The 14168-nt window shown below is 44.4% G+C and overlaps 1 protein-coding gene across 1 annotated transcript; it reads left to right on the top strand.

The window, feature by feature from the left end:
• Window positions 1–217: 217 nt before the first annotated feature.
• aamp (angio-associated, migratory cell protein) lies at window positions 218–13519 on the top strand. The gene is made up of 11 exons (XM_083633488.1): window positions 218–440; window positions 868–1005; window positions 1710–1829; window positions 4935–5074; window positions 5461–5605; window positions 6741–6824; window positions 8817–8932; window positions 10345–10439; window positions 10526–10616; window positions 11870–12024; window positions 13389–13519. Exons 1-11 carry the CDS (start codon window positions 350–352, stop codon window positions 13462–13464), a joined length of 1251 nt encoding a protein of 416 aa, XP_083489614.1. The 5' UTR covers window positions 218–349; the 3' UTR covers window positions 13465–13519.
• Window positions 13520–14168: the final 649 nt, after the last annotated feature.

Below are 14168 nucleotides of genomic sequence, written 5' to 3'. Positions count from 1 at the left end.
CGCGTTGATGTGGTTTGTGAGAAGGATGATCGATATTGAGGTTACTCTTCCGCCATCTTGTGGGTTCTGGGTGAACAGAACAGGAGAAGAGCGCGAGTCGACTACGTCATCATTGTGCGCCTGGGTCGTCGCAACATGAACATGTGAATGATGTTGTTGTTGGTTCTTTACTAGAATCTCAATTTGACAGTGTCAAACGCGACTTTTGCGACTGAAAGTTTGATTTCTAAACAAATCCCGACTCTACATAGCGAACGCCAGCTAGCTTAACTATCCTCGCTCGGTTGTAACATTACTTTTCGTGTGTGTTGTCCCCCTTTACTCCGTTAGCTGTTAGCTTGCTGACAACATGGATAACGTTGATGAAAACTCCATAGAGCTCCACGGAGATGAGGAAATCATTGAAGTCATCGACCTAAACGAGACGGAGCAGGATCCTGGTAGGTAGCAAACCGTTTAAAACTTCGTTAAAGCTCGCCTGTTGACAGCGTATTGCGTTAATGTTTGTTGGTGGTGTGTAGTGTGTGTGTGTGTGTGTGTGTGTGTGTGTGTGTGTTGTCTTGTCTTGTCTTGTGTTGTCTTGTCTTGTGTTTTAACTTTGAACGCACCGTTGACAGCAAATGTCAGGCGGTTACATTTGCTTTTCGTAATGTTAGCTTGAATTGTAAGACTTACAATTTAGCTGTAGGCGTTATTATGTCAAGGTTTGACTCGCTATATAGAGCAACTGACGGTCTTGATGTCACCACTCACCAGCAACACAGCCACTGCTTCATGACAGTCCTAATTCCAGTTTCTGACACCAACTCATTAATGAAGTTGAAAGGTTAAATATCTTATGTATTCCTCTATCCCTGCCACCATCAGATGATCTGGCCGATGATTTGGAGGATGTTGATTTTGAAGATCCTGGGAATGAAGACAACGAAGGCTGGGAGACCGAGGATGAGATGGAGGCGGAGGCGGAGCAAGATGACAGCGAGCTCACCTTCTCCAAACACACTGGTACCAGTATCTTCTCTTACAAGACCCTAGCCTCAACAGAGACTAAGGGCGCATTTGTAAATAGTCACCTTGAGAGCCAGAGCGCACTCTGGCACAAACTGGACCGTTCAAAAATTCAGGCTCAACTCCGAACTACACTCTCGGAGTGGCAGAGCGTACTCTGGCTGAGGAGACGGCGCAGCAGAGCGCCAAGAGCTGAGATGAACAGCTACAAATGGTTAAAAAACACAAAGCAGAGAAGAGTGCTGAGAAGAGAAGCTGGTTGTATGTGTAGCAGTTAACTTAATAGACAGCGTTTTTAAATGTATGACCCGTTCGTTAATTTATACAGAAAGAGCACGCTCTACTTATTTGATTAGCCGCCGCACTCTCATTTTAGTATAGAGCATCAGATTGGATCTACGAGTGAACACACTCTAAGCTTGATTCTTTAGTCTCAGCAAGCGGGGGCAAAATCCACTGCGGGCTCCCTTTATATCGACCCTCCTGTTCCATACATGTTGCAATCACACACACAAAAACAGTAGGCCTACTTGCTTTAAAGCCACGCTTGTTGTCCACCACAACGGGCTGTTTGTGTTCTTATGGTGTAATTTTCAATACCAAAGGTTTTTTGTTCTGTTTGAGCCTTGTTCAAGACCCCTTGGGTTTCCACTTCCCCTGTCTTTTAACTGTTTGACATGCTCTTCCATGCCTTCCTCCAGGCTCTGTGTTCTGTGTAAGCCTAGACCCTGTGACCAACAGCTTAGCTGTAACAGGAGGAGAAGATGACAAGGCCTACGTTTGGCGGGTGAGCGACGGAGAAGTCCTGTTTGAATGCACCGGTGAGTGTCAAAGGCAGATCTTTTGCTCCTGTAGTTCCTATAGTTCCTGGCCATTTGTTTGGCCAGATGAGAACAACGGTATTATCTGGGTTGCACAGAATAACATCACGGTAATGCAGGAAAATGCAGGTTTACTGTTGGTCCTCTTCCAGGAGAACTTTGGTGTCGCTTGTGTGAACATAATTCCAACCAACTACAGGAAACAACCCCAAAACACCAGGGATTGTGCATATCAGGAGACGGATGTTGACAGCTGTTAATCATACTTCTAGAATAGGGATTCCCACCGAGCTGCCTCTAGGGTGCGTGACAGGAAAAATGTAATGGTGGTTTGATGCTTAAAACTGTCTTCATTTGCACTAAACATGTGAGAGCTTTGTGCAAAGATGTGCCTGGTCAAGATGTAGAAGGGGGGCGTGGCCTAAAAAGTTTGGGAACCCGCAGGAGGCTTCTAACACAATCATATTATGATTGGCTTTATTAATGGCTTGGGAAAACTATAATACTGTAACTGTAATATGATGGGAGACTGTACTGCTAACAGTTTGATGTCCAGGCTGCACACGTTTGACTGTAACATCCAGAGTCCATATCCCCCCTCCTTTCATCATCATGCCATCACTCTCACTGCAATTCTGGTCCAACTGGAAGCTGGCGGCTAAACTGTGTATTTATTTTGTATATTGTAACGTTATCTCTCATCTTTCTTAACCGTCGCCTCCCAGCTTCTCCTTCTCCTCCTGGGGATTTCGTCTCGCAGACTCGCACCAAGAGCCACACCGCACACTGTCAGGATAGGGGTTGAGTTCAACCCCAACAACACATAGCACAATGCTTACTTAAACAGAAACAGTGGTGCATTGAAACATGCGCGGAAACATGAACGTTCAACCAGGGAACCATAGCAAAACTGTGCACACCGTTTTCATAGCTATTGAACACAGCTGATCGCTGTAACGTTAGTAGCCTAAACAGTGGACCCGCTTGCAACAATAAAAGTACTCTGATAGCACTACTTTGATTACCAAATAAATCTAGAAAAAGTAAAATGAAAGGAATGTGTGAAAAAGACACAAGGTGAGAAGAGCAGAGGGCTGTACCACGAATGTTGTATAAGAAGATCCAGGATCTGTACCTTGATCTGGTTTGGCTAAACCAGATAATTGCCAAGAAGCTCGATTGTAGTTAACTTGTACTATGAAGGTAGATCGCCACTCGTTAAGTGGAACCAGGTTTTTCTAATCAAGTTGAGAGCGCGTGCACATGAAAATGCCCATGCACATGAGCTCGTGCCCGCAAAAGAGGCATGGTTTTTAACAACTAGCCAATCACAATGCAATATGGACTGCTCCAGCTCAGAGCCGTAGCTTTTACAGCGCCAGACACGCCTATTTCCTCATTCATTCATAGCGCAAATCGTGAAGCTTTACTACTATGTCAGAATCAAAATCCGCATGGGATATTATTAGTCTGTTCCCGAATCTAAAGTTACCACTTTTATTCACATCAGTCAGTTCTTTGAAGAGCGGTTTCGGCCTCCACGTATCCTACAGCAGCTCAATTCACCCTCTCAATAAACTCAATAAAACCGGCATGTAACTCCCCCTGTATAAATAAAGGTTTAAAAAAAAAAACGGCATGTCTTTTTTGCGAATGGAAGCAATGTGTAATCTATCTAAGTCCAAAATCCGTATGTATAGACCATTTAGGTTCAATCAATAATAATGATCTCATGATGTGTTTAGTCGCACTGATTGAATAATTCCTTTAGGCTATCAATAAATAAATAATAATAATAAAATTAAAAAAGGCTGCTGAACTGAATCGACATGGTACGTGCGGGCATAGATTTCATTTATAAAAAATTGTCTATTTTGTGGTCACATATATAGGCTATTGGCAGCAGAGTCGCATATCTCCATATTTCATATAATGACTATGTTGGAAATATGAAGTTCAATCACATCATACAAGCCAAAAGCAACACAGTTGCAGCTGCAAAATGCAGGAGTAGCCTAGATATGAATCATCTGTGTGCAGGCGATCCCATATTAAATTGCTTAGATGTAGTAGGCTATTCTAGCATGTATGACCATTTCCAACCCAACGTCCGCCTCAGCTCCGTTGTGCACACGGCACCGTGCGCTTTGGAGACGTTTATGTAACCTTTTTATGCCGGTTTAGTGATATTTCTCCACTCACCATTCAGCTGCAATCGATCGGCGGGGTCAAACAACGTATCTAGGCTACTTGAGAGCACAAAAATGTATATTTAAAAATATATTCCAAAGTGGTAAGTAGGGCTTAATTTAAATGTAGCCTGCAACAAGTGCAAGGCTTCAGTCCTTGATTAATTCAACAGGAGCATTTTTTTCTTTCTTTTTCTTTTTCATTTGAATGCAATGTATTTTTCATATGGGGACCATATGAATGGTGACTCGCTGTTTCCAGAGAGCTGATTGGTAAGCAGGTGGGTCTTTCATGGGTTTTGATCTTATCCTCTGAACTTAACCTGCTACAAAGCAGGTTAGCCGTAGAGCATAAGTTGCTATGGTGATCTACCTCGGTAAGAAGTTAACTAGCGTCGTGGTACAGCAAACCTAGGGTTAAACCTGAAGTTACCTCGCTATTACTCGCTAAGCCACTAATCTTGCTTTGTGGTACACCCCACTGCTCTGCCAGGCTGCTGCCTGGAGCAGTGCTTTGAGTGCAAGTCTCAAACATGGATATATTAAAAGAAGGTCTCAAATCACGTGATGACTCAACGACGTCCTCTGGTACAGTAGATGTCGACGTGTGATAGTTACGTCGTAACATCGACGAGTTCATGCAACCCCAAGCTACTAGTGAGCCATGTGACTTTTGTTTACAAACACTGGTTCACTTGTGATTGAGCAGCTTGAATGTAAACAAACTAAATACAAAAATGCAACAAAGTAAACTTGTCCATTAAGATTTGGATCAAAGAAAATGTGCTGTAGGTGTGATTGCACCCTGAGACACATGATGCCACAACCAGAAATAAGCAATATGACAGAAATAATTACAAAATTGTGGAACCCGCGTATGAACTGGAACAGCAACCCGTCTCTTTCAAATCCACAGGACACAAAGACTCGGTGACGTGCGCCATGTTCAGCCACGACTCTTCTCTGGTGGCTTCAGGTGACATGAGTGGCATGATCAAGGTTTGGAAAGTAGAAACCAAACAGGAGATCTGGTCCATCGAAGTGGGCGACCTGGAGGTGAGGGCTTGTGTGTATTGATGTCTCTGTGTCTGTGTGTCTCTCTGTCTTTCTCTGTCTGTCTGAGCAATATATGTGTATGGTATTTGGCCTTTCACACATATATCACTAATCTACTGGTAAATGTATGCCCAAAATATTCACAAAACATGGTAGATATTTTCCCAGGAGAAGTAACTTCACCAATCTGCAGTTACTTTTCCTCTCCAGTAGTTGGTATCTAACCCAACAATCCTGTAGCGGTCAGGCCCTAATGTGTGTGTCTGTGTGTTTATGTGCATCTGCAAGTACTACTCAACCCCCAATCGCTCTAATAATATGCAGCAGGTGATTCCCTGGGGTATGTTTGTATGCAAATAAGACTGATCTGCTTCCGGCTCCCCCAGTGGTTGGAGTGGCATCCCTGCGCTCCGGTGCTGCTGGCGGGAACAGTCGATGGCAGCATGTGGATGTGGAAGATCCCCGGTGGAGACTGCAAAACGTTCCAGAGTCCTGCATGCCAGGCCACCAGCGGCAAAGTCCTCCCCGACGGTGAGAGATGGAGGAATTAAACTGAGTTTCTCTTGTCAAATAGGGCGTTACATAGCGCTAGCGCTTTACAACAATTAAAAGTTAAATTATGAAACAGAGTGCCAGACATAAGTAAAATCACATAAGAAGTCAGTGGAGATTAATGTTCCTTTCATGAATGGACGTAGTTCCGTGGCTGGATTATTTGGAAGAGAGCCAAATTGGTGAGTGAACAAGTAGTTGAATGGTTTATTTTCCTCCTGAGCTGCTGCATCTGAGCTGCTGCATCTGCCCGTTTGAATTGTGAAAATGCAACAAGAAGATGATAGTGCTGCATTAGGCTATGTATTCGAGAGATACCTTTTGTGGGGAGAAATAAATTGAAAACAGGTAAGATATGACTTGAATGCCACTTGTAAATGGCCTTTTCCAGCGTTTAACGTTAATGCGACCACTATTTGACAGCCAACTTTTGGGCGATGTGCAAACAGTTGCTCACCTTTTAGCATAGCGCAAAGCCCACGTTTTCCTGAATAATGCGTTGAATGTTTTTTCATGGAGTCGAGAAAAATGCAATTATTAAAAGTCTGTCTCGCACAACTCGCATACACACTGCGATTCCTGCAGCACACTACGTCATGCCCCCTCTCCCCCCTTCTCTCTACACCTCTATACCAGAGGATTTCCTCATTGTGAAAAGAACAGCGGAATGTCCAGACCTGCTTCAACGGAAATAGTCCAGAGTTGATGTCTGTGGCTCATGATAACCTTGTAGAAGACTTTGGGGATGTTTGGTTTGAAATGCGTATTCAACCTAAAAGCCTTGTACCTAACTGTTCAATACGCGTATTGTTACACTATCCATTTTGAGTGTAAATGCTCTTTTTGTATGCTTTTGTACAGTCATGGTGATAGACTCTCTCTCCGCTTCCCTACACTCATTTTTTAAATGAAAATCATTTAAAAAAAGAGACAAATTGCACAATTAACAAAGTTAGAGATGAATATGACGTTCTATAGATATCGCGATAATATTATCGTGAATTATTTTGGCCACGATAATCATGTAGTGAAAATCTGATATTGTGACAACCCTACTTGACTTATGAAGTTACTGTGTGTGAAACGGTTTTCTGTTCTTTGTGTTTATTTCCAGGTAAAAGAGCTGTGGTGGGTTATGAGGATGGCACAGTCCGGCTGTGGGACCTGAAGCAGGGCAACACTGTCCATGTTGTCAAAGGTGAGTCTGGCAGGTCATATGCAGTAAAATTACACTCACATGGATATTTACATTTTAGTCATTTAGCACTATTGGGCAATATAGCAGGCTGGGTATCGCTACTGAATACCTTTGAGGTATTGACCAAAACAACCCAGTATAGTAGTATTGAAACTTCTCCAGTCAAACGATACTTGCATTCGATTATTTTTGTACACAGATCTAGAAAAAAGTACTACTGGTGTTTGTAGGGTTTTGCTCACAACCAATCACCGCAAGTATTTTTCGATGTAATGTCTGTGGTGGTGAAGTCGAACGCGCGGTGTATGTGACAGAGTTTAATGAATGAATTTGAAAATAAATTAATGCGCGAATGAAGTAGGAAAAAACTCTATCGAATGAAGTACTATGGGTATTGGTATCACTTTAAGGGTACTGGTATTCGTACTGGTATCGTAACTTTTTAAACGATAACGTTACCCAGCCCTAGTGTAATAGTAGAATAAGCTTCACAGAGTCAGTTATCTGAGGGAAAGCTCATGTAAGAGAGAAGTGCCTGGGAAATAATTATTTTTATTTGATTTTGATGAGATAAGAGCGGTGAATGAGAGAAAACATGGGAGAGAGAGGATGTGTTTGACTGAAGAGGGTGACGTCTGATGTGCTTCCGCTGGTCTGACCGGACAGGGAAAGTCATTTCATCGTTGTCTGGAGACAGGAGACTGAAGACTCTGTTAAAGTGGTGGTCTTCCTGTACATTTTAAATAACAGAAATCTAAAATATATTTAATTTCATAACGGTAACAAACGTTTAGAAGGAAATGAATGGAAGCGAATAAGAGGAACAATAAAACGTACAGATATAAATCAAATACAGTCTTACAGCCGAATAAAACGGGCAAGTACATACAAAAATAAAAATAGCCGCTCTTGGGAAAAGGTGTTATAAGAAGATATTTAGAAGACAAGCTTCTCAGGCAGGCTGCGCTTATGTTTTTAATGATCAACAAGGTCACTGATAGGGATGTTGATGATTATTCATCGACAATGCAGGCCACACCCCCTTAGGAGACTTAAGCGTCTGGCATACTCTTCGCGCACGCGCTGGAGGCGGGGCTCCGAGGAGGGCGCGCGCACTCTGCGCGGGCCAAAACAGAACATAGTCAGTGCGCAGCTCGCCCCTCCCACCCCCCTCCTCCTGTGGAAGCTCCAGGGGAAAATGGCGGCGATTAGTGCCTGGCAGTCTGAATGAAATTGAATGTAACGTTCCCAATTCTATGTATTAAATTCTAAAAAACGACCCTCAACATTTGGGAAGGCTAAGCCACACAACTAGTTCGTTATAATCGAACGTCATGCTTCGAAGGCGACTTTACGACGATGAGGACGGTGAGGACTCAATCACAGCAGATATCCGCTGATAGCCTACCACGGAGATCTCACAGGCACAGGCAGCAAAACCCGACGCGCTGATAGAAAAATCTCCATGGACGCGCCGCACCGCGCTCAGGCCTCGCCCCCCGACACGCACCGTGCGATGACGTCAGAATCGCCGCGCGCCCTATGCGCTTGGCTGGGCGTAAAGACTATGCCAAAGGCTTTAGGAGCCAATGAAGTTCCATAACATGGACAGCCAGCCAATCACAAGCTGCCATTTAGGAGACCGGAAAAAGTACCATGTCATACTATTGACGGAGCCTGGAATGCACTGTCTCTATAATCCATAGTCTCTGATAAAGCATCACAGACTTTAGAGGTTGCTAAACATGAGCTTGCAGTTTACCGATGACATGATTTATGGGTATTGAAGTTTAAATGGTTACCTCCTGGCTCCTGCTACCAGGCGCCGCTTTAAAGATGAAGTAACCACTCTCTGTATGGTTGATCTGGGCAAAGGATTCATTTTTAATGTTCCTGCCATGATGCTCACTGTCATTGTTGATGTTGAGAAATCTTCATACAGCTTAGGGGCAGAATTACAGCGAGTTGTAAACACCACGTCTCCTTTAACAGGTCAAGACAGCCACCAGGGGGCACTGACCTGCCTGGCTTGCAACAAGGATGGCTCTCTGGTGCTGACCGGCTCAGTGGACGGCAGTGCCAAGCTCATCAACACCACCACAGGCAAGGTGGGCTCCAGGACGGACAGTATAAATCTGTTTCCTCAGTGTGTGTCCACCTGTCTATGTTGTGTGAAAATCCTTAACTTAAGAACCTTCTGGTGGAGATTTCTGTGGCAGGAGGTCTAAAATGAATGACTTAATTGGTTTTTTCCCCCCCTCTTTTTTCAATATTTTATTTTGCTATTTTTTCCGAACATGAAAAACAAAAACAGGCTCACACAGAAAAAAGAAAGAAAAAACAATACCTGTACGTACTGTATATATCAACATTCCAATGTTACCACGTGGTGCCACCAGCCGTGCAAGGTGCTTATGTGCTTGTAAGAGATGTTGTGTGTGGGATCCCAAGCAAGGGGTCCATGAGAAATCAGCTGGGCGAGTTACTTGTCGCTTTTAACCTCGTCCAAGTAGGCCAGAAACGGGTCCCAGATGAAAATTGGTGAGTTGGCCCTCAGGAACCTGAGTCTCAGCTACAGCTGAAAAGAAGGTGGAGAGGGGGGCTTCCACTCCTTGGCACAACGGACAGTATAACATCACGTCCCGTGTTTCATGATTCTAATTTGATGAAAAGGACTGGTAATCAAAGTTTATTATACCAACATTTATATTTTTTCATATTCAAATCTAGTAATTCTTCCATTTAGATGACACCAGAAACTTTGCCCTAGCTTTAAAACAGCCCGCTACAGCAATTTGATGGGATACATCAACCAAATAATCAGATTAGTAATGTTGCATGTGCAATGTGCATCTTGGATATAGTCTGTTACAAGCGTTAGCTCAAATGCTAACGTTAAACAGTATGTGGACGGACAATGATAACGCCATTAGCGCCATGTTCTGGGATGTACAGTAAATAAAAAGACAGATTTGGGTGGTCTAACCTAACCTAACCAAAAATGTCCGCATTGTAAAGAAAAAAAAGGAAATTGACCCAGGGGCCACACTGAGTGAGGGTGCTGCCAGTTGCCCACCCCTGCTCTAACACATGACACCTATCACATAGTGGTGAAACAGAAGGGTAAGATCCTGTGCAACATATGCTGGGAATAATGAAGACGGTGAGTGACTTTAAATTGGATCAGCTGATGTCTGCTGTTAATTGAGCAGAGTTGGACCATACAAATTCAGACAAATCATTTCATTGTTATTTCTTGATTGAAAAGATCATGAGTTATAAATGAGGCCTCCATGATGTCTAATTTTGGTCAATGTCATGTCAGTTTTGTGTTTTTGAATTGCACCAAACAAGACCTTGAAAGTAATTGAATAGTCCTTGAATTTGACGTAGAAATGAGTGTGGGAACCCTGTTGCCCTGTTTTTGTGTGTGTTTTAAGACGGCATTGTTCCGTAGCTTACTGTATGTGTGTGTGTGTGTGTGTGTGTGTGTGTGCGTGCATGTGTGTGTTACTTAAAGGTGGTTAGTGCATTCCCTGTGGAGGGAGGCAAACCCAAAGGCTCAAAAGACGAGGAAGGAACCAACTCTGTAGAGTCTGTGGGATTCTGCAACATGTGAGTGGCGATGCTCTGTTGCCTTGGTGGTTTCACACTCAATACATAACAGCTGTGCAGTACTCCGTCTCTCTTGTCTTTTGCAGCCTGCCTCTGATAGCCGTGGCTTACCTGGATGGGACCCTCGCTATTTACGACCTGTCCACACAGGCCCTCAGGCACAAATGCCAACATGAGGTAACCAGCCATCAGAGAGTGTGTGTGTGTGTGTGTTTTAGGGGTTGCATGAACTCGTTGATGTGACGACCTCACTATCATGCGTCGTCGTCGCGTGGTTTGAAGACTTGTCTTGCACTCAAAGTGCTGCCCCAAAGCTGCTCTTCTTATCTTGTGCCTTGATCACGCATTTCTCTATATTTTCTTTTTCTAGGTTTATTTGGTAATCAAAGTAGTAAGCTACGTTATTTGGCTTGTAACTATGTGGCTTTGCGCATTTTATTGTTGCGAGCGGGTCCATTGTTTTTAGCCTACTAAACATTACGGGGATCAGCTGGGGTGTGTCCAATAGATATGAAAATGGTGTGCACAGTTTTTCTACGGTTCCCAGGTTGAACGTTTATGTATCCTTGCATGTTTCAATGCACCACCATTTCCATTAAAATAAACATTTTGCTACCTGTTGTTGGGGCTGAACTCACCCTATCCTGACAGTGTGCGGTCACTGCGGTGTGGCTTTTGGTGCGAGTTGGGAGGAGGGAGGCGATGGTTAAGGAATAGGAGAGATAATGTTACAATATACAAACACACGCTTTCTATCCAGAGATTAGCCGCCAGCTTCCAGTTGGACAGGAGCTGCAGTGAGAGAGCATGGACTGTATGAGTGAGAGAGCATGGACTGTATGAGTGAGAGAGCATGGACTGTATGAGTGAGAGAGCATGGACTGTATGAGTGAGAGAGCATGGACTGTATGAGTGAGAGAGCATGGACTGTATGAGTGAGAGAGCATGGACTGTATGAGTGAGAGAGCATGGACTGTATGAGTGAGAGAGCATGGACTGTATGAGTGAGAGAGCATGGACTGTATGAGTGAGAGCGGAAGCATGATCAAAGGAGGGGGGAGTCGCTACATGAACAATATGGTGCAACTCTGGACATTACAGTCAAACAACGTGTGCATCAAACTGTTAGTAATGTTACAGTAAGTCTCCCATCATATTGCATTTACCGGTACTATTCTAAAATGTGCAAAATGGTAAAAAAATAAAGAAAGAAAAGGTGGTGTGTCCAAAATTTGACTGGTAGTGTAAATCTGATAAGGTAGATTTATTTCCAAATTCAGTCAAAAACAGTCCAGAAAAGAACAATGTCTATTCAATTCTACCAAATCGTACATTTAGAAACATCAGCTGTTCACAGCTATTGCTGCCCAAGACCTGGCTGCCAGAAGGTGTGTTAACATCACCTGAAAACCCTCTGTATGTTCTTCCAGGCTGGCATCGTCCACCTACGGTGGGAAGAGTCTTCGTCGGTGGTGTCCACCTGCAGCTTGGATGGAACACTGCGCTTATGGGACGCCCGTTCTGGCAACATGGTGTCCGAGTACCACGGCCACACAGCCGAGATCCTCGACTTCACCCTCAACAGGTAGGACTGATGAAAAATCACACCCAGGTCAACACCTGGGTGTGATTTTTCACCAGAGGAAGCAGTGACATTTTGTGCATGTCCGATGACCCGTGCTTGTGCCTGTTTCGAGCCGCTCTCTCCAAAGCATGCCAAAGTCTCGCCAATGAGGAAATTAATTCGCCATTAATTTCCAGACATGTTAAACTGTGAGTGCGTGCGTGTGAATGTGTTGTGCGTGTGACCGTGTGTGCGTGCGTGTATTACCGACGAAACGCTATCGTCCTCCACTCCTCGAGACTGACCTCTCTCACTCTACGCCTGCCCTGTGCCTCTGCCTGTCTGTGCAGACCAGGGAGCTAGTGTCGGGGCCACACCCCCTTCCTTGTTGCCTCGAGCCAGTATCCACAAAATCTCGGTGCACTTCCTCAAATTGTGGTGAACTCTCCCAAATCTCGTCGTACTCACACAAAGTCACTTATAGAAGCGCCTGCACCGCTTAATAAGAGGTGGTAGATCCGTGCTCCGGACTGTTTTGTTTTCTTAATCCCGCACCCGCCCGCTCCCACTGTATTTTTGACCATTATCGCCTGCTCCCGCGATGTGTGTATCATTGACCGCCCACAGCCACGTTATGACCGTCCGCTCCTGCCCACTATTCGCAAATAGCGTCCCGCAGACGGACCTACGGTACATTCAACTGGGCTCTCTCAAAAAAACTTTGTGCTCTCGCCTATGTTCAAACGCTGCTTTAACTGCCTCATACTCATTCTTATCTGCCACAGTCAATGGTTAAACTGCTAAAACATCATCAGCTGCATCTCCCATTGCATAATGACTTTAATGAGTGAGTTTATCTGATAAACTTGTTGTTTTTCATCGAGCCCTGAAGCAATCCGATATCTGTCGAATCTCCTTATGCAGCAGCGCGGCCATTCTGCTGGGTTTGAAAAGTTGAACGGCTCTGGGTTTGATATCTGAACAGCCTGTCGCTGCCATCTATATTTATTCCCTCGTTTCACATTAAGAAAAAGTAAAGTTTTGGTTTCTCTCATCTTCCTTTCAGCCTGTCTGCTACGAGCAGAGGGGCCAGGGTTGCCTAGCATCTCACAGGCTGACAGGCACACACTGCCACAGATTGTATATGTCAGAGAAGATGACTCACTCGGCAGTAAACGAGGAGAGAATGAAATTGCGGGACCCCCAGTTTGTTTTTTGACTGCCCAATCCCGCCTGCAGCCTAGTTAAGACCGCCCGCTCCTGCAAGATTTGCATTGGGTCCCGCTTCCAATGGGACAGAGTTCTGAGAAATAATTTCAAATTCTCTCATCAACTCCTCTCCTGACCCTTGACCCCTTACTATCCTTTTACTGTCTTGCCTGCAGGGAAGCGTCTGTAGCCGTCACCGCTTCCGGAGACAACCGGGCGAAAGTCTTCTGCCTCCAAAGACCCGATCGGTAAAGAGAGTCCAGGGGGAAGAAAGGAGACGGGGAGGAGGAAAGAGGAAGGATTTAAGGGTGAAATTGCAGAGATGTAGTACAGATGGACGCCGTCTGTCTGTCCCAGTTGACAAGAGACTGTTTGGTTCTCGGACACTGGAGAGCACATCTTCCTTGTGCTGTTTTTTTTTTAACATATCCTCTTATGTGACCTGCTGTTTTAGGATTATAGCAAGCAGCAGTGAAAATATATTTTTTTCTCTCTGTGTTCGTTCACAACTTTAGTTGCACTCGATGCAGTTCGGCAGGCGTGTTCTGGTGTCTTCTCTAACCTGCGAGCTAAATCAAGCGCACCTAAACCAGCCAAGGAAAGAAAAGGAGTTTGTGCATTTTGGTTCTGCTCTGCACAGCATTTCGAATCGATCCTTCCAAACCAGCAAGGATGGGCAACTTTGAGGATAGAGAGGGCAAAAAAAAATACCCTCACTACCACAGGGCCAGATTGTGACCGTGCACTTCCACTAGTAGGATACTGTAACCCTATCACTAAATTACCCAGTTATAGCTACTAATTTGATGAAAAGAACAACATACTGGTAATCAAAGTTTATTTGACCAACATTTCTATTTTTACCACGTGCGTGGTCAGCACATGGCTCTTTAGTGTCAGCCATTCATTCACTCAGTCAGTCAGTCATAATGTCAAGGAAAGAACACTTGTTTTGG

Source organism: Poromitra crassiceps (genome assembly GCF_964638095.1).
Source record: "Poromitra crassiceps genome assembly, chromosome: 3".
NCBI lineage: Eukaryota > Metazoa > Chordata > Actinopteri > Beryciformes > Melamphaidae > Poromitra > Poromitra crassiceps.
The sequence above is the reverse complement of the archived record's forward strand: the minus strand, read 5'-3'. Positions and strand labels throughout refer to the sequence as shown.

What these genes read in the sequence shown, in the direction of transcription:
- aamp (XM_083633488.1), top strand. Translation starts at nt 350, where the DNA reads ATGGATAACGTTGATGAAAACTCCATAGAGCTCCACGGAGATGAGGAA. An exon ending in CGGCAAAGTCCTCCCCGACG is followed by an intron (nt 5,606 to 6,740) that starts GTGAGAGATGGA and finishes GTTTATTTCCAG; the next exon opens with GTAAAAGAGCTGTGGTGGGT. An exon ending in CTCGACTTCACCCTCAACAG is followed by an intron (nt 12,025 to 13,388) that starts GTAGGACTGATG and finishes TCTTGCCTGCAG; the next exon opens with GGAAGCGTCTGTAGCCGTCA.